Source organism: Coturnix japonica, chromosome 31, assembly GCF_054131305.1.
Source record: "Coturnix japonica strain WE chromosome 31, WE-NBRP24, whole genome shotgun sequence".
Classification (NCBI taxonomy): Eukaryota; Metazoa; Chordata; class Aves; order Galliformes; family Phasianidae; genus Coturnix; species Coturnix japonica.
Window position 1 is genome coordinate 3,970,901 of NC_140693.1, and position 21,200 is coordinate 3,992,100.

Sequence of the window (21,200 nt, forward strand, 5' to 3'; positions counted from 1 at the left end):
CTCGCTCTGACATGTAAAAAGTGCACTTCCACTTTCTTCAATTTTCACATCTGAAAGTTCCTTGATAAAGTAATTAGGTTTTTCTGGAAGGAAAAAAAAAAGGATGAGGGTGTAGGACAAAGGGATTTGTTACCACAACAAGTCCCAAGCATACAGAGGTGTCCTGAATCTCCTTTGCCCTCATTTCCGAATATCACATAGAGATGCAAAGAGTCTAAGAAGACCACAGAGTCCACCCATTTACATAGGTTTGATAATTCCAGTAGATATCTGGAAAGTTCAATACCATTATACATGCGCTGGTAGGATCTCATCTGATAAACTGCATATAGTTTTGATTACACATATTCAATATAGACTAATTCAGATTGCCATCTTTTCTTGGCTCACTAACACCCAAGATCATAGAATCATAGAATGATCACAGAATCATAGAGTGGCCTGAGTAGAAAAGGACCTCAAAGATCATCTAGTTTCAAACCCCCTCCAAGGGGTCACCAACCACCAGACCAGGCTGCCCAGATCCACATCACACTGGAGAATCATTCAGTTTCCAGATTATTTTAAGGAAAAGATTTTAATCCATCATATTTTCTGAAAACTAAGAATTGATCCTGCTCAAGGAAACAGAAGAGAAAAACATTACCCACAGGCTGCAGATATTTACCTCGACTTCTCTACATGCCATCCTCAGTGTGCTTTTCAACTCACCTTGCACAGTGACCCTGGCTTTTGTTATGGAGTCCTCTGTCTCACAGGGGTACTCCCCACTGTCCTTGGCAGTAGAGTCATGGATGATCAGAATGGCCCCACTTCCCTCCTGCTGCAAGTCGTACTTCTGGCTTTTTCTGATTGCTTTGCCATCCTTGTACCAACTGATGTTCAAATCCGGTTTTGACAGCTCACAGCTCAGGCTGATGTCCTGCCCTGCTGCTGCTGTCTTATCCTCCAGCTGTTTTGAAACCTCAGTAGGTTTTCCTGGAAGAAAACATTACTTTTTGAGTAACATACACTTAGGGTAGGATGCCTCTCTCAAAATACATGCATCTACATGCTGGAGATAAGTTAGAGAGGCACTTGCAACAGACGCCATCCTACAGCCAGCAGTAATCTGCAAAGTACAGACTATAGAATTCCAGGCAGCATTTATTTTCTCTTAAATCTACCCAATTGAGGATGATGAACCATGTCTGAAAACTGCCTCTCTCTTCTCTCCACTCATCACACTGGGATCCTCGGATGATGCTCTCAGATGCACATGTTCTAGATAGGAATTTGTTGTACAGCTAGATGATGTGAAGGCCATCCCTTCAGCTTATACTTAGAGGATATTTGCTCCCACAGTTCCCTCAACAGATCATTCCTGATTTACTGTTAATGGAACAAGCTGTAGTGAGATGACCATTGCCAACACTACCCCAGTGCTTTGGGTAGTTCTCACATTTGTGTAAAATGTTTCCTCCTTTTACTTATTTTTAAGAGAAATTCTCAGTGCTTCGAGGTTCAAGTAGAAGGTTGCTATTCACTTTAACCATATTATGAGTTAGCTCTCACGACAATCTTATCATAAGACAGTTGAAGGAATCAGACCCCAGAATCTCTCCCATCTCATTACCTTTCACAGACAGAGAGGCTTTGGAGGTTAGACCAAGGGCAGTAAAAACGACTTCCCCAGCGTCAGTAGGAGTCACACTTTTGATAAGGAGAGTCTATTTCTGACTCACGTTAGAAGCTTTAAATCGCCCACTACTTTCCACTCTGCTTCCAGTCAGTGTCCACTTGAACTCATCAATGCTTTCATGGGACGGAATGCATTCAAAAGTACAATCTTCTCCCTCCTGGATTTCAGTGTTTTTCAGCCGTTTGGTAATGCCACTATTCAGCTCTGGAAGGTAAGAGATAGGTTAGTATGAGGTTTATATGGAGAAAAGGCATTTGTGACATATGTGAGTAGCAGTACTGGTGTTTTAACTCAGGATTTTGCAGAACATGGCTGCATTCCTTACTGATGTATTCTCTAAGACATTCTCCACTCAGAATTACCAGAAAGCTGTAAAAAAAAAGAGACGTGAATCTCTCAGCTTTGCTCTGGAAGAACTACAAGGCGAGCAGCTCAGTCCATGGAGCAGAATGAAGATTCAATGAGCTACAGAGGGAAAAACCTAACAGAGAGGACAACTCTAGGATGCTGCGTGAGAAAAAGGGTTTTGCCTATGACAAGAAATTAACTGTTTCTATTAGCTCATTTGTTACCATCCTACCCCTACTGGCGTTCAAACCATTTCTCCATTTTAGGGATGTTTAGAAAGGAAATATTTCCAGGACATTCTTGATGTGTTTGGTGATTTTCATGGCAAAATGAGATACATTTACATCAAAAGCAATGGGAATTTTCCAGACATCACTGCACTAAATTGCAGTAATACACTTCTATTGTAGAAACTATTAAGGCTCGTGGGGGAATAGGTGTAAGACATAGTGACCACACTATGTCTTACAGCACTCCTTTACTTTCCACAGTACTTACCCTGAACGCCGACCTTTGATTTGGCAACATCAGTGCCAATATCACAGGTATAGAAACCTGCATCTGACATCTCGAGGTCATGGATAAGGGGACATAGGGTCTTCCCAGACTGTACCAGCTCATACTTGTTGCCAGAAGGGAGCACAACACCGTCCTTTTTCCACACTGGTTTGACCTTCTCTTTAGAGACTTCGCATTCCAATTTAATCACACCCCGCTCCTCAACAAAAACATCATCCAAGGACTTCATGAAGACAGCAGGCTTCTCTGCAATTAAACAGGCAAAACAGAACACCATTATACAGAAGATCAGACATTTCCAGTTGCTTTCAGATTTTTAAAGAGGGATAAATAAATCTTCACCACTACTGACGACACCAAGATAGAACCTAAAGCGGTTTCATGTCTGTTGACTGAATGCACTTTATGGAATTCTGAACTAATCAGTAGGAGAATACAGGGAACAGGAGGGACAGCCTGCATTGCCGTGGGTGGGACTGATATCATATGAAGTAATTGGGATGCAGCTCTTCTAAAGCTGGAGAGCTGGCATTGCCCTCACATGGAGCAGAGCTCATACAGCAGGCCACAGGATTAAGAGGATAAGCTGCTGAACACTTTTGATTTTCCTGTATTATTGACTCCTCTTATCTGTCTTCTATTTCACACATCAGATGTTTATACTGGGCAAAAAACTTCCACCAAATGCAAAAGAAAGGAGAAAGAGGAAATCCTTCAAACTCTGAGCGCATAGAGTAAAAGAGCTTAATTGCTGGGGAGAGCAGATTAGAATCACAGTACCCTTAGAATTGGAAGAGACCCTTAAAGGCCATCTAGCCCAGCTCCCCTGCAATAAAAAGGGACATTCACAGCTAGATCAGGTTGCTCACAGCCTGGTCATTAGTCATCCCAGAGGCAAAACACACACTGAATGATCTCTCCCTGCAGTCATAAATCCTTAATTTAATAAATCACTGGAAGAAAGCCCCTCATGACTTTGGTGGCTATCTGAGCCCCAGAGAGGTGAGCTTTAGAAGCAGGATTGCTGCACAATAGAATGAACTGGAGCTCCTTAGCATCTCTTACATCCAGGAGGGGTGTGATCAGACCCACCTATCACCTTCAGGTGCGCTTTCTGACACCCTGTCTGACTTCACTGTCACTGTGCCAGCATCCTCAGGCTTAACCTGCTTCACTGTCAGTGTGCAGCAGTTGCCAACGTTCTTGATGTCATTGTAATTGTTGGTGTAAAGGAGGTTGCCATTCAGGAACCATTCCACGTCCTCGTCATCATGGGACAGCTCGCAGGAGAAGACAGCAGAGCTCTCTTCTTCAATTTCCACATCCTGCAGGTGCTTCGTTACTTCTACATTGCAGGCTGTGGGGAAACAAGGTGAACTGTTACCACTGTTACTATAAATCATACTGGGATGTGGTAGAATGGTTGGACTAGATGATCTTTGTGTAATCATCTATGTGAAGATAATACATTTATAAAGTTAGCAGGAGAGAACGGCAGAAATCAACCTCAAGAAGAGAAATCTGAGGTGAAATAGGACATGGAAGAGGCCACCCTCCCTGCTCATACCTTCAGCTGTCAGCGTGGCCTCAGTCTCTGCAATTCCTGCCTTGCACTTGTACACACCAGCATCATCGGGCTTCAGCTTCAGAATCTTGAGCTCTGCTGAATGCTTATCCCTCTTGATCTTGTACTTCTCAGAGGGCTTGATGGGTGTGTGGCCCTTGAACCATTTCACAACCTTTGGAGAAGGCCTGAAGTCACAGGACAGGATGACAGAATGACGTTCCAAAGCTGTCTTGTCCTCCAACTTCCTGGTGATTTCTATATGGTAATCTGCAAAGCAGGGGTGGAAGAGAAGAAAGGATGAGGACAATTGGGAGAAGAGGAAAGTCTCTTGCGTGTATTCCATTCCAATTAATGTCATGTTCACAATGGTTTTTTGAACCACTCCAAAGAGAAAACAAATGATTGTCTATAGGGAATGCCATTGACTACATTTCTATAAAGTAATACTGTATATTATCTACCAAATGCAAGGTCCAGCTCTTGTTCTGTGCTTATTAAATTGCTCCCCGTTGAGGCTTTTATTCAAATAAGAGTGAGTTGAAAATATAACAAGTGCTTTAGGATGTGAATGGAGACTCTTACGCTGGGGACAACAGCAGATAAAAAGCCTGGAAGTTTCTTTCAGATGAAATCAATGACAAACTGCACCAAATTTAGGTGCTACCAAACTTAAACTTGTCTAGTTCAGAAATACAATTAATTTCACCTGATTTGACTTCTTTGGTATAGCCAAGGACAAAACCTCAGCTCTGTAAATCTGAACAGTAAGCACATCACAGCTATTCAAACAGATCTTTTACTGAGATGCAGCTGTCTCATTTAGTGTCCAATGACTTTGAACTGGAAATGGAGCAGACCAAAGCAGAATCTAAACATGGCTTCTACAAGGACTGATCAAATGCGGCCACCGTCAAATTCAAAGTACCTGATACAGAAGGATCACACTCACTGTCAGACAAAACCTCTTTGGAGAGGTGAACTGACTGCCCTGTTCACCCTCACTTTGGAAATAACTGCACTCATTTCCTACCTGCTCCCGGCAGTGTGGGATGGTGGGATAGCATCACACTTCCCACACTAAGCATCCCACCATGTCACTTGTTCCACCTAAACCTCAGTCCCAAAACAAAAGGGGAACTCCCTTCTGAACCGTCTTCACTTCATTTCAAATGTCCTTTCTGCTTGACCTCCAACCCACCCCCCACTCAGGAGAAAGATCCCCCTCTTACACCCTACCATCTTGCCGCATACTGATGTTGTCATCAGCCTTCAGCTTGTTGTCATCTTTGTACCACTGGGTCTGAACCTCATCGTGTGAAATCTCACAGACCAAAGATGCACTCCCATATTCATTCACTTCCACATCTTCCAGTGGTTTAACAATCTTGATATCTCCAGCTGTGAAACAGTAGAGATATATTTGTCAGGGTATTTCTTTAACTGAGTGCAGCATCTTTTCTTTACACATATTTGCATAGAAAATAAGTAGGATTATGTTTTATTCTAAACCATCATCCATTCCTGAGTCATTTCTCTCTTCAACACAGTCAATGCATTATTGCCCTTGAACTTAAAGATAGACTTACTAGCTACAATGGAGCTCCCTGCAAACAGTTTTCATGGAAACCAGAATCTCATTTATTCCAAAATCTGTGAAGCAAAATTAAGGGTAGAAAAACAATAGAACTGAATGAATCTTTAAGGTCATTTAGTTCCAGTCCCCCTGCTATAGGCAGGGACACCTCCCTCCACACCAACTCTTCTCCTCAGGGTCAAGGCTTCTCTCAAATCATTCTCCTCTAAGCCTGTGCCTGTGCTTGGGATTGCCCTGACCCAGGTGCAGGGCCTTGTACTTGGCCACACTCAAGTTCATGAGGCTGCCAAGGGCCCACCTCTCCAGCCTGTCCAGGTCCCTCTGGGTAGCATCCCTTCCCTCTAGCACATCAACAGCACCGCTCAGCTTGGTGTCATCTGCAAACTTGCTGAGGGTTAATTTGATTCCACTGTCCATGTTGCCTACAAAAATGTTAAATAACACTGGTCCCAACACCACCCTCCACCTGGACACTGAGCTATTGACTGCAGCTCTCTGAGTGTGACCATCCAGACAGTTCCCTATCCTGCAACTGGTCCATCCATCAAAACCATTATTCTCCAGTTTGGTGACCAGGATGTCATGCAGGACGGGATCAAATGCTCTGCACAAGTCCAAGTAGATGATGTCAGTTGCTCTCCCATTATCCACTGATGCTGTTACTCCATCATGAAAGGCCACCAAGTTTGTCAGGCATGGCTTGACCTTGATGAAGCCATATTGGTTACCACCAATTACCTCATCTTTATTTTCCAAACTATGCCAAGGAGAACTAGACAGAACTCTACAATGTCGTGTCACTACAAACCTGTCTGAACCATTGGCTTCTCTGCATGCTCATCACTAGTCTCTCCTTAGCTTGTGTGCCCACAAACAATGTATGGGGAATGTCAGCCACAAATCTTACCTAGGGGACATCTTTGCTTCAAAATCCCTTGAACATCACACAATCCCTTTTAACTCTCCAGGTCTGCATTTATTTATGTCAGAATCAGGCCATATTTCAGTGCTGCTATATCCCTTTCTTTCTGAAGGGCCTGGATACAACTTGGATTAACCTCAGGAGAAGAGTTCCTGTATAGAATCATAGATTTACCCAGGTTGGAAAAGACATTGAAGATCATCAAGTCCAACCGCAGCCTAACCAGTACCCTAACTCTAAAAACCGTACACTAAATCATATCCCTGAGTACCACATCCAAAAGGCTCTTAAACACAACCAGGGATGGCGATTCAACCACCTTTCTGGGGAGCCTATTCCAGTACCTAAAATCTCTAGTACCTAAATCTCTCTAAAAGAGCACAGGTATTAATCTGACCAGAAAGGTTCCTGTTTGTTCATAAAATGAGCCTTTTCCGCTCCATCTTGCATAGGCCACTGGGCACAGGGTAGCTGGGAGACCACAGAAAAAGTGGTTCTGTGAGCAATAGGGAAACTACTGCCTAATCCAACTCCTCTAATCTCTGCGCTCTGCCAGGAGGGACATGTCTAAATAGGGTGGCAGATACACACAGGAGATAAATATTTCCACTTCCCTCAGCCAACACTGCTCTGAATTTCTATGGGACACACAGTTAGATGAAAAGGCATTTGACAAAGAAAGAAATGAAAGAGTTTAATCTGCTGTGTCATTCTCTCGGTAGCCAGAATAACTAACCCTCGCCAGTGTTAATTCAAAGAATAGGCAGATTTTATCTCCTGACATGAGCAGTAATTCAAAGAAGCTGGTATATGATCCAGTATCCTGCATATTCACTGCAGGCAGGCAAAGACATTATGAGATAAGGGAGATCTACACATCACTTGTTATGAACACCTCATAAAGATAAAACCACACACAAGAGGAGAGTTTATGAAGAGGACCACTCTTGGACTACTTTCCAAGAGGCATCAATTAGTAACTCTCTTCGCTCATTTTTCACACTACTCTACAGTGTCCTCCTGAGCCCCCTTACTCCTGTTGCCAACTGCTGATGCAGGGAATCCTGAGGAACCAAGGATTCATAGTTGTTCCATCAGTAGTCCTTGGTCAGTTCTCCCTCCCTCCCTGCCCCTTCTGTTTTGATCCCACTATCCAAATTTTAGTTAGTCTGAAAAGAGGATGGAAACCTCCTCAGCAATTAGTTTCTAAATATCTTGCAATGGGCAGCTTGTAGGAGCCCCATCTCAATGCCCACAGCACAGGAGGCAGGACTGCTTAGCCCATGCACTAGTGCATTTACCAGCACAGATGTAAGCCCAGATCTATGCACACCAAATCCAGGCTCTCAGTTTGCACAAGGAGGCATCCATGGAGCTGAAGTATTAGGCAGATATTGAGGTGGGGCAGCAGTTATTGAGACGCCAGACAGAAAGGACACAGATAACGTGGCAACTCAGCTTTACCATTATGACTGATGATGAAACATCTAATTTCACTGCTCAAAAGAGAACTTCCATATAACTGGAAAGGATGAAATTCACAGGGGAAACCACACACAGACACACACAAAAGCAATACAAAGGAGATGAAGGATGGTTCACATACTAGTGATTCACTCTGAGACGCAAGCAAATGAAAGAGTATCCCCAACCATTTGCCTCCTGAAATGCTAAATATATAAACTCGTTGCTGTGATAACTCTGCCAGACGTGAGTCATACACTGTAAAACCTTATGGGGTCAATCAGTTTAACTTCATAAATTCATTACACCAACAAAAACAGACCATCGTGTCCAGGCAGGTTCATTTCAGCTCTTCAAAGCTGTTGATAAAACTGCCTGAGAGCTGAAATGCTTACCAGCAAAAGCTAAAAACTGTAAATCAAATGTAATAGGCTGGCTTTGTCTACTGTATAGAAATGATGTCTGAAAAAAAGAAAAAAAAAAAACAAAAAAAAACCAAACCTAAACCAGAACAAATGGAATGGCTGCATAAAACAGCCAGTACTGAAACAGCAACCCAACCTGGTTGCAGAATGAGAGAGAAAATGAGAGTTCACCAAAGTCATGGGACAGGACACGTTCATGTTCATGCTAACACTGAACCCAAGTGGCCACATGAGGACAGCAGCTAGTAGGAAATCAGAAAAAAGCATCCTTTCATACGTCCCTTGGGAAGGTGGCATCTACCAGGGCACAGCAGACCTGTGTGTTCAGTAACCATTCTGATGCTTCAGAGCCCAATGATGAGCTACAAACTGGGGTTTAACCAATGCAACACATGGAGGGAAAATCTGTCTTGAGCATAAAGAAGAAAGAGAAAGGTATCCAAAATGACTAACCAAGAAATGCCCAAACTGCCCATGAAGCATTTCTTCCCGTGGTGCAAAAAAACACAAGAGGATTTATTTGCTCTTTCAGTTAAACATAAAATGAACCTTTAGGGTAGCTGATGTCTTGTCTTAGGCTGCTCAGCATGTGGATGTTTCCTGATCTTCATATTCACACCTGTGAATAATGAGACTTCTCTTATTTCCCTGGGAAGTAATGCCCACTTTTTTACTTTGACAGAGCTCCTTCCCATCCTAGAAGGGAAAATATCAAGTCAGATCTCCATTAGTCCTTCCATCTCTGCACTCAGCAAAGGGAGCCTTCAGATCTATGCTTAATTCACCCACTCCCCTAGAATTAATGGAACTGTGCTTACTGGAACATATGCTGAAGCTTAAGCACAGTGCAGTGTTTTCAACATGTAGGAATGGCTATAGAACATGCATAAATTCTGGCTGACCTATGACAGCTTAAAGCACTGCGGAGGACTGTTAACAAGCCTGTTTGGACATCACCTTGAATAAATGATGTTATCCCCAAGTAAGGGAAGGAACAGCTGAACACCGGGGAGGTACACAAAGTGCCAGAGCAAATTCTCACACTGTCAGGTGCAAAGAAAACTGAGATTTCACCCTAAAACCCAGTTCACAACAAGGCTACAAAATCCCAGCTGAGAATTTCTGTGTTAGACTTGAAGCTCAAGACTGTACTGTAGTTCAACCAACAATATTTTGTTCAGCATGACCTAAAAAGTTCACAATAAAACCAAAACAAACTTCCATCTCAACTTGATAAATGAACTCAGGACATAATAACAAAGAGTGCTGATCTGGACAAATAAAAGAGCATAAAGAAAAGAGAGCAGTGAAAAAGCTATCAAGAAAAAGCTCAGACTCGCATCCCTTGGAAGTGAAATTAAAGGCTCTCATTCATTTCCAGAGAAGTCAGAAAGGAAAATACCATTACATGCCATACCTTGAACCGCTTGACGTCCACCTTGGGCCTGGACAGCTCACACTCAAATGTGACCTTGTCCTTCTGAGTGACACTAATGTCTGCAAATGGTTTGCTGATTTTCACAGGCAATTCTGAGAAGGAGAAAGAAGGATGTGGATTTAGTTGGGAACTTAGTTTTGTTCATAACCAGGTCCATGGGTGCTCTTAAATGTATCCTTCCAGATGGAAAAAACATTTCAGGTGGCCTCCTAGATTCTACCCCTTTTTGTGTTGCACACAAGACTGAAAAAAAAAATTACTTTTGCAAAGTTCTTTTTGTCATAAGGAAACAAACATTTGGGGAATGGCAGAACCAGGTAAAATTTTCCTTCACGTCAAGAAAGTATAAATTTCACTCTCATACTCTTGGTGTGCTTTCTGCTATGATTATTTGGACTAATTAAGCTTTTCCCTGATGAACGCCTAGAAGTATATCACAAGAAGGACCAACTTACCCATGACCTTTTATTTGTCTTACTCAAGCATCTCCTCCTGACCATAACTGACAATAAAATATTCAGCCAGACTACAGGTTTGAGCAGCTGAGTTGTTTCTAGGATCTCCTGCAATCTTAAGCTTGGAACACACACTTGTCTTTTGACTAAGTGTCTCTTATAGTGCAGTAAAACAACAGGTTTTCACATGGCGATTCCTCATTTACCTTGATCTGAAATCATTCTCAAACCATGCAGGATCAGTCCAGGGAGAAGGGGAGGAGAGGGGAAGAGAAAGGGGAAGTCCACGGTCCTCAAAAATCAGGCTTATTAGCCTAAAGCTCAACAGCAAATAGCAGTCCACTTCCCCACATTGCTAGACTCTGAGCATTTAAAGAACATCAGCTGACCTCATGATGAGCTCTAACATAGCCAAAGGAATTAATATATTAAAATATTCCCTCAGGGGGAATTGTGGCTGTTCCATGCCCACAGGGTAGAAGACAGCCAGTCTTCCTCTCAGCCACATAAACAACTGCTTAGTGCTCCCAAAGCGAATGCTCACCAGTTGTTTCCAACTTGAAGGTCATCTTCTGGCCAGCAGCCTCGCAGATGTATTCTCCAGCATCTTTCTTCTCCAGCTGCTCCACAACCAGTCGCCGTGTTTTGCCCACAGATTCCATTCTGAACTTTCTGGAGGAGGCAAGCAGTCTTCCATCCTTGAACTATTTTACTCCAGTTGGATCCTGTGCTACTTCACAGCTGAGGGAGGCACTTGCTGCCAGGGCAGCACTCACCTCTTTCTGCACCTGCTCCTGGTTTATAAACACAGGTTTTGGCTCTGAGGGAAGAAAAGAAAAACAGAAGGACTGAAATGAGACCATCTTGCAGGTTTGTATGTACAGGTTGGAACAGGTTTAGGTTACCACTTGTGCCCAAACTAATAGCCTTCGTAGAGAATATCAGCTCTTCTGTTGAAACAAAGTGTCAAATCTAGGCAAGAAAGAACCTAGGAACTGAAGGAACCAAGAGGGTCCTTGAACACCAGTCCCATGGTTGCAAGTCACTATGCAAACATATTGAACCCAAAAGAACATCTGTCCTGCAGGCAACCAAAACCTGAGTTCCTTTTACTTAAGACCCACTGTGAAACATCAAAACACATAAACATGCGATAGTCAAACCACTGGCTGCCTTTTCATGACCCAGAACAGTACTCCTGGCTTCCTGAACAGACTCCTCATGGCCTCTACCATTGCCACAACTGTGACTGTCGAAGGCACAAAGGAAATATGCTCACCAACGCAGTCCTTTCTTCTTTGTGTGTGATTTGCAGATATCTATTTTGCTTTGAGCTCTGGCAATAGTCAGCTCTACCAGGTCTCTTACTGGGAGTAGCAGACTCACCTATCCAGATGCAGCCTCCAACATAAAGGCATAGTAAAAAGGCAGTGTACTACTAGGAGAAGTTCCTGCTTCTCCTGCCATGAAAGGCTGCACGTAGAACATGCACTCCAGCCTCACTGCACATACTTATCTTAGTCAAATGTTTCGGTGAACAAGAATTACAGTTTGGGATCTCAGGCACAGGAGAGATTTGAATAATATCTTGAATATTGCTTCCACTGTACATATATCAGTAATTATTATTCTACAGACAGACTGAAACAGGTCTTTGTGCCATACTAAATCCAAATACTTGCTACAAACCCAGGCAGTCAAGTATAGGGAAAAAACCTCAGCACAGACTACTGCACCTGGATCACTGTATAATAGAAACCAGATTTTACTATACTGTTCTCTGCTGTATTTCAGACAACACCTGTCTTACCTGTGACATGAATCTTGAAGGTGAGTTTCTGGCCAGCAGCCTCGCAGCTGTACTCCCCTGCATCTTTCTTCTCCACCTGGCTCACCACCAGCCGACGCTGTTTGCCCTCTGACTCAGCCTTGAACTTCTTGCTCGAGGTGATCAGTTTCCCCTCCTTGTACCACTTCACCTCCGTCTTCTCCTGGGCCACCTCGCAGCTCAGCATGGCATTTTCTGTTGGTGCAGCCTTCACCTCCTTCTGCACCTTCTGCTTGTTGATAAAGGCATTTTCTTCTTCTGGAATTGAAGGCAAACGGGCAAATTTAATACATGAATCTTTTCTACACAGCCTTCCCCAAATGCCCAGATTAGTCTTTGGACTGTACCGTTGAGGACAGCTTTCCCACTCACATTTCCTGACAGTGCTATGAACTGAATGCCAACATCTGAACTATATCAATTGCCAGTGAAGAACTTCCTCCCTGCCAGACCAAAACAGCTTAGATAGCCCTAAACTTGTTTTCATTTCCACCAGTATCATGTTCCAAAATCTTCAAAAATTAAAAAACACCCCTTTCCCCACTGTCCAGCAGCACACCAGCATACACAGTCATTGAAAAGTCTGTTTCATACAAGGGGACAGGCATTACATTGACCAAACAAGCTGACAGCTGTAAGTTGCTTTGCCAGCAAAAGCCAGGTGAGGGTCAAGGTTAAATTCTGTTTGTGATTAAGTCATAGTGAGGAAATGTATTTTTCTCACCTACTTATTTCTGAAAAAAGTTCTAATATCTCCTGAGTTTTCAGAGGCAGTAATAAAATGGTTTCCCCTATGGAATCATAGAACGGTTTGGGTATAGAAGGAAGCTTTAAAGATCATTCAGTCCAACCTTTTGCCGTAGTCAGGGACATCATTCACTAAATGAGGCTGCCTAGGGTCCCCATCCAGCCTGGCCTTGGACACTCCCAATGATGAGTCACCCACATCCTTCACTGGACAATCTGTTCCAGTGTATCACCATCCTCATCATAAAGAACTTTTCTCATGTCCAAACTGAGTCTACCCTCTTCACTTTTGAAACCATTGCCCCTTCTTATGTTGCTATAGACCCTGGTAAAAAGCCTTTTTCCACTTTCTTATCAGACTCTCCTCATAAATAGAACGCCTGTCTTCCTCCATTTTGGAAAGAAAAGCACCAGCTTGAAGCCTTTCTATTTTTAAGCATTTCTTTTGTACCTGCTATAGAGAAGAAAACAAAAGACAATATGGGAAAACCTTTTTAGTTGCAGGTTTCTTTAATTTAATAGAAACCACCAATGCCACCTTCTAGCATTGTGACCAAATGCTGTCTCTGAGACTATTTAGGAAGAAGCATTTGCAGGGGTGTGCTTGTGCCCTGAAGATATCTTTAATATTCTTTAATTTCCCCTGAAATTATTGACTTCTCATTTTGCTATCATTGCATCTACTTGAGATCCCCAGGGAAATTCCCGAATTATTTCCAGCCTGTCTTAAGCTGAGGCTACCCAAGTCCTAAGTGTTCATAGCTTCAGAAGGCAAACAGGAATGTACACAAATTAAACAGAATTTAAGCACCGTCTACATCACTGAATGCTGGGGTTGAATGTGTCAAACCACTTAACTTTCCCCTCCTTCTTTGTTGGGGGGTTCAATACAGTCAAAACAATTTCTCTCACCTGTGACATCAATCTTGAAGGTGAGTTTCTGGCCAGCAGCCTCGCAGCTGTACTCCCCTGCATCTTTCTTCTCCACCTGGCTCACCACCAGCCGACGCTTTTTGCCCTCTGACTCCACCCTGAACTTCTTGCTCGAGGTGATCAGTTTCCCCTCCTTGTACCACTTCACCTCCGTCTTCTCCTGGGCCACCTCGCAGCTCAGCGTGGCATTTTCTGTTGGTGCAGCCTTCACCTCCTTCTGCACCTTCTGCTTGTTGATAAAGGCATCCTCTGCTTCTGGAACTGGAAAACACTGGGTAAAATATACATTACATATGAACAACTTGTGACTGGAAGACATTAAAAGTTGCTTCTATGTTGTATTGGACCATTTCCTGGAGCAACACTGCTTCACAGTGTTTATCACACATTATAATGCATCCTCAGCACACTCCCTATGGTCATCCCATCCCTCTGGGTAGTCTTTACTATCAGCTAGGACTCCTAATTTTCAGATTTCTTTTAATGAAGACAATGACAGATCTTCATCTGTGTGTCTTTTTGATATTGCTCCACTCTACGCTGGAGAGCAGCCAAATACAGCTCAATTATGAAGACCTCAAAATCAGGAAACCATAGAAATTTAAGAGCAGAAAACCATCTTTTGACTCTACCATATGGCAGTGATATAGCCCTTAATATTGTGAATACTTGGCCTACATTAGGTTTTGTAGCTCGGTTTTATGCATAAAGCATGGTTTTCTACTCTCAGCAACCCCTGATTCTTCAGAGAACTGGCTGAGGTCATCTCCTCTTAATACCTAACACATATAGAAGAAAGTGTTTAAAGCCCACCTTACCCTTTGTGTCAACAAATGGAGTTAGCATCAGAAAGATAGCAAGTATAATTAGTTAGGCATACACACTTCAGTTAAGGGGATTCAGTTAATCACTTTGCTAAGTGGGATCGATTGATACATTGAATCTTTTATTGATTACTTTAATGACTGTTTTATCTGATTCTCCTTTTACCAACAACTGGTCGCTGAGAGCGTTCATGCTAGCTCCTATTTGAGGCGTGGGAGAACAGATAAACCCTAAATAAATGGGCTTCCATTTCTATTCCATGGTTTGCCCTACAAAAGGCTGTAGAAGTGCAGAATATTTATGATGCACTTACATCATGGACTTCTCTAGTGCTAGCCATCTTCTAACAGCAGAGCAATTTTGAATAAGCTTCCTATGCTTGTTTGGGTCCCAGGAAAGATCCCAGGGTCCTGATGTTGATACCAAGACAGAGGCTCCAAGCATGAATGCAGGACTAGCAGGTGTGAGGGGGATTGACATTGCCTTTTATTTGCAGTGGAGACATGGAAGACCACTCATTCAGATCATTCATGCAAGCATATTCAGGCATACCCAGCTCAGGTGACCGGGAAGGCTCCTGCTCCCCAGCAGTCATGGCAAACCCTTCCATGACCTGTCCCCTATCTCCTTCCTCCCCGCTGTCACTCTGTGAAGCCTTCTGCTGCCATCCCTTTCCCTTCCTTCATGACTTTCTCCTCTGCATGCTGTCTGAATTCTGAGTGGCAGCAGCTGCCCAGGAGGGTAAGTTCAGGTCAAGTTCCTGTGCTGCTGACCGTTGCAGTACGTGCAATCCCAGGATTCACACCACAGCTCTACCACCAGCACTGCAGTCCACTGAAGGCGAGGGAGCAGGGCAGCAAGCCAATGCAAGAATGCAGTTGATACACTCTACATTTGATCTCCCTGCTTGTACTGACTGTAGAAGCATCATTCTCTCCACCCATCTTCAACAGCCCCTGTTTTGACTGATGGTTTTCAGGGGAGGTTCAAGTTGGATGTTAAGAAAAACTTCTTCTGAAGAGGAGTGGTGATGTGGTGGCACAGCTTTGCAGGGAGGTGGTGGGGTCACCATCCCTGGGAGTGTTCAATAACCATGGAGATGTGGCACTGAGGGACGTGGGCAGTGTGCATGGTGGGATGGGTTGAGGCTGGATGTGGGGATCTTTGTGGTCTTTTCCAACCGCAATGATTTGATGAAGATCAGAAGGCTTGCTTATTAGCAAGACAACAAACATGGCCTAGACCAACCAGGTGATGCAAAACTTCTCACAAATGCAATGGAGCTTTGGCCCACTTCAAATAAGGATTTCAGCGTGCACCACAAATACTGAGATAATGAGATGGCAGAATCAGCCCTTTTTAGTCTAGTTTTCTATAGGTTTCCAAGGTGTACAGCACTTGTTTCTTTTAAGCAAGAAGGTCTAATCTGCATCCCGTAATGCTCAACACTCAGCACCTAACATTCAACATGTCCTTAAAATGGGATTGTTCTGTGCTACCGGTGGAACCCTGGGGTAGAGGAACCCTGAAAATCTTTCTGAGTGCAATGGTAAGAGGACAAATTAAGACTCAGAAAGCCATTGCACTTTGGGAGAAGCTAGTAAGATGAGGATTTCTGTAGTGAAAGAGCCAACCACTCCAAGAGTACTCATAATCCCTCCTGACTTTCACACCACATCATTTTGCAGTGAGTGCTGGACTTGCACGTCATGTTACAGTGGTAAACATGAGAAATACAGCAACGGTAGCTAGGCAAGCACTCTCCACGTATGGCAGAGGAGGAAGTATTACATTACCCTGTGCAGCCATGAGCTCATCCGGTCTGAAAGAGAACAGAAAACCTTTGGTTTCTGAGGCAAACAGCTAATAATAGCCCTCAGCTAGCAAAATTCAAGTGTAAAAGCACTACATTGCTGGGTTTTCTCCCTACGCCTCTGCAATAAGATGTGGGCTGGCTTTGGCTGCTGAGGATTAACTTGGTAGATTCCAGCTGTTGCCCTAGTCTTTCTGTAATCGTTCATATTTCATTTTCTCTGACAGATACCTCCCAAATCTACCCTTTCTGTAATCCACTCTTTGCTGAAACTGCCAGTTTCCTGAGCCAAAAGCATGAGCTACACAACTCACGGAACAGATCCAAAGGCCCCAGAATCACATCCACATGGTGTGGGAAACGTAAAAGCTGATAGTTTAGAGTCTACACCACAGGCAGCAGCAAAACTGTCTACTACAGGAGCAGAGATATATTGCACACCAGGGACTGAAGGAGCAGAATGCCCCAAGATGGAGAGAGCAAAGACTGCAACCTTTACAAGGGAACAGAACGCAAGCTATGCCCTGCAAGGACACCAGGTCTGCGTGAGCAGAAAGGCAGTAGACTCCCAGTACAGTTGCTCCTCCACATAGCTGACCAAATGCCAAACCTTGACCAGGATTAAGCTCCAATGTGTTCACTGCCATAAGAAAGAAGAGGAGAGAACAGATTCCCTGTCCTGATGAGCTCAGAATACAAGACGAGAACTGTAAAGTTAACAGAGAACAAGTTGACTTATGAGCAAAAACCAGTAGAGTGCAGCTACAAATAAAACAGAAGACAAACCCTCGTCATCAGCCAGCTCACTAATGGTCACTCAGAATGCAGCTGATGTGCCCATGGCTATGTGGAGTCTAAGTTAAAATTTACTGGATCTTGTGCAAAATATACTGACACCAGAGCAATCTCTACTGCAGCTGGAGTGAGAGATCTGCCTCCATGCTAAACTCTCAGACTAATGAGAAACGTACAATTAGAAAGGTATCAATGGATTCATGACTGGTCATTACATTTACAGAACATGGAACGAATGGTCGTCAACATGGGATTCAACAAACCAAAGGCAAGTGCAATGCCTCTGACTAAAAGTTCTTAGGACACCGACAACCAAACCTCAGTGCACCCACAGTAGAGAACTGTAACTACTACTGTTGAAATATCAACTGGTAGAGCAGTGTTGCACATTGTACAAATCACAGTTGGACATCCATGGACAGCTGATGATAAAAGTAGTCCTAGGGGAAGAGCTGGATAAAACATTGTTAAAAGCAAATAATCATTTTAGCTGCACGTTTGTAAGCATTTCTTTTCATCCTCCCCAAAACAGTTTCATGGCAGAATCAAGAGGACACATTCACACAGACGTTTCCACAGCCAGACTATGGAATAATCAAAGAATATCAACCAAAATGTGTTTCCTACCAGTTACATGAATCTTGAAGGTGAGTTTCTGGCCAGCAGCCTCGCAGCTGTACTCCCCTGCATCTTTCTTCTCCACCTGGCTCACCACCAGCCGACGCTGTTTGCCCTCTGACTCCACCTTGAACTTCTTGCTCGAGGTGATCAGTTTCCCCTCCTTGTACCACTTCACCTCCGTCTTCTCCTGGGCCACCTCGCAGCTCAGCGTGGCATTTTGAGTCAGTACAGCCTTCATCTCCTTTTGTACCTTGTCCTTGTTTGTAAACACATCTTCTTTCTCTGCAGGGACATCACAACAGTCACACCGTTTTGCTGTAGTCTGCTGCAGAGCTTACTCCAGTTCCCCGTTTTCACTATACTTGCCCTTCACAGGGAGCATTGTGATACCTCATTAAGACAGGAAAATACTTTCCCCTCTATTTTGCCTTGGGAAATGATAAGCATATCATTTCATTTCATATCATATCACATCATATCACAAAGCTAAACATTTCTCAGTCTGATAGCAGATTTGTACATGAGATTTAAAACATCTGCATGCACTGCTGAACCTCCTCCCTTATCTTTTTTTCTTCTCATGTCTCTCTACATTTCCAGTAAATCAGAAGGGAACGGCCCTCTAGAACAGGTTGCCCACGGAGACTGTGGATGCTCCATCCCTGCAGGCATTCATGGCCAGGCTGGATGTGGTTCTGGGCAGCCTGGGCTGCTGGTTGGCAACCCTGCACATAGGAAGAAGGGGGTTGGAACTGGATGAGCACTGTGGGGCTTTGCAACCCAGGCCATTTATGAGTCTGATTATTTGCATTTTCCACCTAATTGTGTCACTCAAATTTTGTAACCAGATCTCTTCAAACACCTCCCATTTTCTCACTCCTTGCATGCCTGGTGTGCTCTTGCACTGTAACCCTGCAGACACCAGATGACTACAAGAGCTGCACAAGTTACCCTCCTTGCCTATGGTTTGTTGCAGTAATTCATTCCTGGATGGAAAAGCACATGTAGAAAAGTGTTGCTATGACACTAGATGACAAAGAAAGTCCTATAGCCAAAATGTTTTGCACCAGAGAGGCTGTCAGTTGATCCTCCAAATGCAAGACACACAAAATGAAGCGTTCCTTTATCTCTGGGATTCCAAGCATTTTCTCACCTCTGACTTTCACCTGGAATGTTGCTTTGTCATCTTTTGTTTCACAGCTGTAGCTCCCTTGGTCTTTCAGGGTCACATTTTTGATGTGATGACCATGAGCTGATGACCATGAGCTTGCGGTGCGTCCCCTGGGAGATGATGGTTGTCCTCTGGTCCTGCTTCACCTCTGTTTGATCTTTCTTCCATATGAAAGCTCCGCTTGCAGCTGACACCTCACACACCAGCTCCAGGTCTTCAGAAGGACTGACTGATATTTCTGGAGTCGTTTTGGGCTTGTTGACAAAATTAATGGCTTCATCTGAAGAAAAAAAGAGAAAGTGGTTTACATCCTGACTCAGGCTTATTCAGCACAGCATGAAGATACAGTTAGAACTGATTGTAATGTCTCTGCTCATTACATTTGGGTGATCGAGTTTCACCTCTGGAGGTACTCACATACAAACGTCTGTTTGATTCTCCCGTGTGAGGAAAGAGTAAGTTCTATGCAGACAGTTCTTATTTCTTTTAATCAATTCTGTATTCTGCACATGTTCTTCTGAAGCTAGAATGAAGGCAGCTAAGTAACATGTTTGCAATACATGAACAAACCTATTTAACACCTTGTCTCTAAGCTAACAAGCAGCGTTTGATGAGCACATCAGTATTTCATGCCCTTCATTCCATCTAGACAGAACCTGCCTGAGGAGCAAGCTGATGGCTGTCAGCTACAGGCAGACCTAGCTTAGTATTGCATTTCTTAGAGCAACAACTGTTGCTTTCAGTCACTGAATATGAATCCTTGGGACCTGATGAGGTGCATCCATAGGTGCTGAGGGAGCTGCTGGAGGTCGTTGCTGAGTCGCTCTCAGTAATCTGTCAGAGGTCTTGGAGAACTGGGGAGGTGCCTGAAGACTGGAGGACGGCCAGTGTCACTCCTGTCTTCAAAATGGCAAGAAGGAAGACCCGGGTAATTATAGGCCGGTCAGCCTCACCTCTGTCCCAGGGAAGGTGATGGAACAGCTTGTGCTGGATGCCATCTCCAGACAACTGGGAGAAAAGGAGGTTATCAGGAGTACTCAGCATGGGTTCACCAAGGGGAGGTCGTGCTCGACCAACCTGTAGGCCTTTTATGAAGATGTCACTAGCTGGGTGGACAGGGGGAGAGCGGTAGATGTAGTCTACCTTGATTTCAGTAAGGCTTTTGATGCTGTCCCCCTTGACATCCTTATAACAAAGCTGAGGAAGTATGGGATAGATGAGTGGACGGTGAAGTGGGTCGAGAATTGGCTGACTGGCAGAGTGCAGAGGGTTGTCGTTGGTGGTGCGGAATCTGGCTGGAGGCCTGTAACTAGCGGCGTCCCCCAGGGGTCTGTGCTGGGTCCGGTCTTGTTCAACATCTTCATCAGTGACCTTGATGAGGGGATAGTGACCACCCTCAGCAAGTTTGCTGATGCCACGAAGTTGGGAGGATTGGCTGACACGCCTGAAGGCTGTGCTGCCATTCAGAGAGACCTGGACAGGCTGGAGAGCTGAGCAGTAAGAAACCAGATGAGGTTTAACAAAAGCAAGTGTAGAGTCTTGCACCTAGGGAGAAATAATTGCATGCACCAGTACAGGCTGGGGGAAGAGCTGCTGGAGAGGGGCTCTGCTGAGTGGGACCTGGGCGTCCTGGTGGACGACAGATTGGCCATGAGCCAGCAGTGTGCCCTTGTGGCCAAGAAGGCCAATGGCATACTGGGGTGTATTAAAAAGAGCATGGCCAGCGGGTCGAGGGAGGTGATCCTCCTCCTCTACTCTGCCCCGGTGGGGCCTCCTCTGGAATACTGTGTCCAGTTCTGGGCTCCCCAGTACAAAAAAGACAGGGATCTCTTGGAAAGAGTCCAGCGGAGGGCCACTAAGATGGTGGAGGGCCTGGAGCATTTCCCCTATGAGGAGAGATTTAGCAAACTGGGTCTGTTTAGCCTTGAGAAAGGAAGGCTGAGAGGGGATTTGATCCAGGTTTATAAATACCTGAGGTGTGGGTGCCATAGTGGCGTGGCTGGTCTCTTTTCAGTAATGTGTAGGGACAGGACTAGGGGTAATGGGATGAAACT

At 44.2% G+C, this 21,200-nt stretch overlaps 1 protein-coding gene and 1 pseudogene across 2 annotated transcripts in view; both read right to left on the minus strand.

The window, feature by feature from the left end:
- Positions 1-694: 694 nt before the first annotated feature.
- Positions 695-2,790, minus strand: LOC146755653 (protein CEPU-1-like). The gene is made up of 3 exons (XM_085525402.1): positions 2,528-2,790; positions 1,616-1,885; positions 695-978 (listed from the first exon to the last, which is right to left on the minus strand). Exons 1-2 carry the CDS (start codon positions 2,775-2,777, stop codon positions 1,710-1,712), a joined length of 426 nt encoding a protein of 141 aa, XP_085381528.1. The 5' UTR covers positions 2,778-2,790; the 3' UTR covers positions 695-978; positions 1,616-1,709.
- An 8,141-nt stretch (positions 2,791-10,931) lies between these two features.
- The window catches only part of LOC146755654 (obscurin-like), a 30,194-nt pseudogene continuing 19,925 nt past the window's right edge, over positions 10,932-21,200 (minus strand). The window contains exons 6-7 of the transcript XR_014937963.1: positions 13,901-14,249; positions 10,932-11,233 (exon numbers count right to left, since the gene is read on the minus strand). The product of XR_014937963.1 is annotated as an obscurin-like (transcript). The remainder of the gene's footprint in view (positions 11,234-13,900; positions 14,250-21,200) is intronic.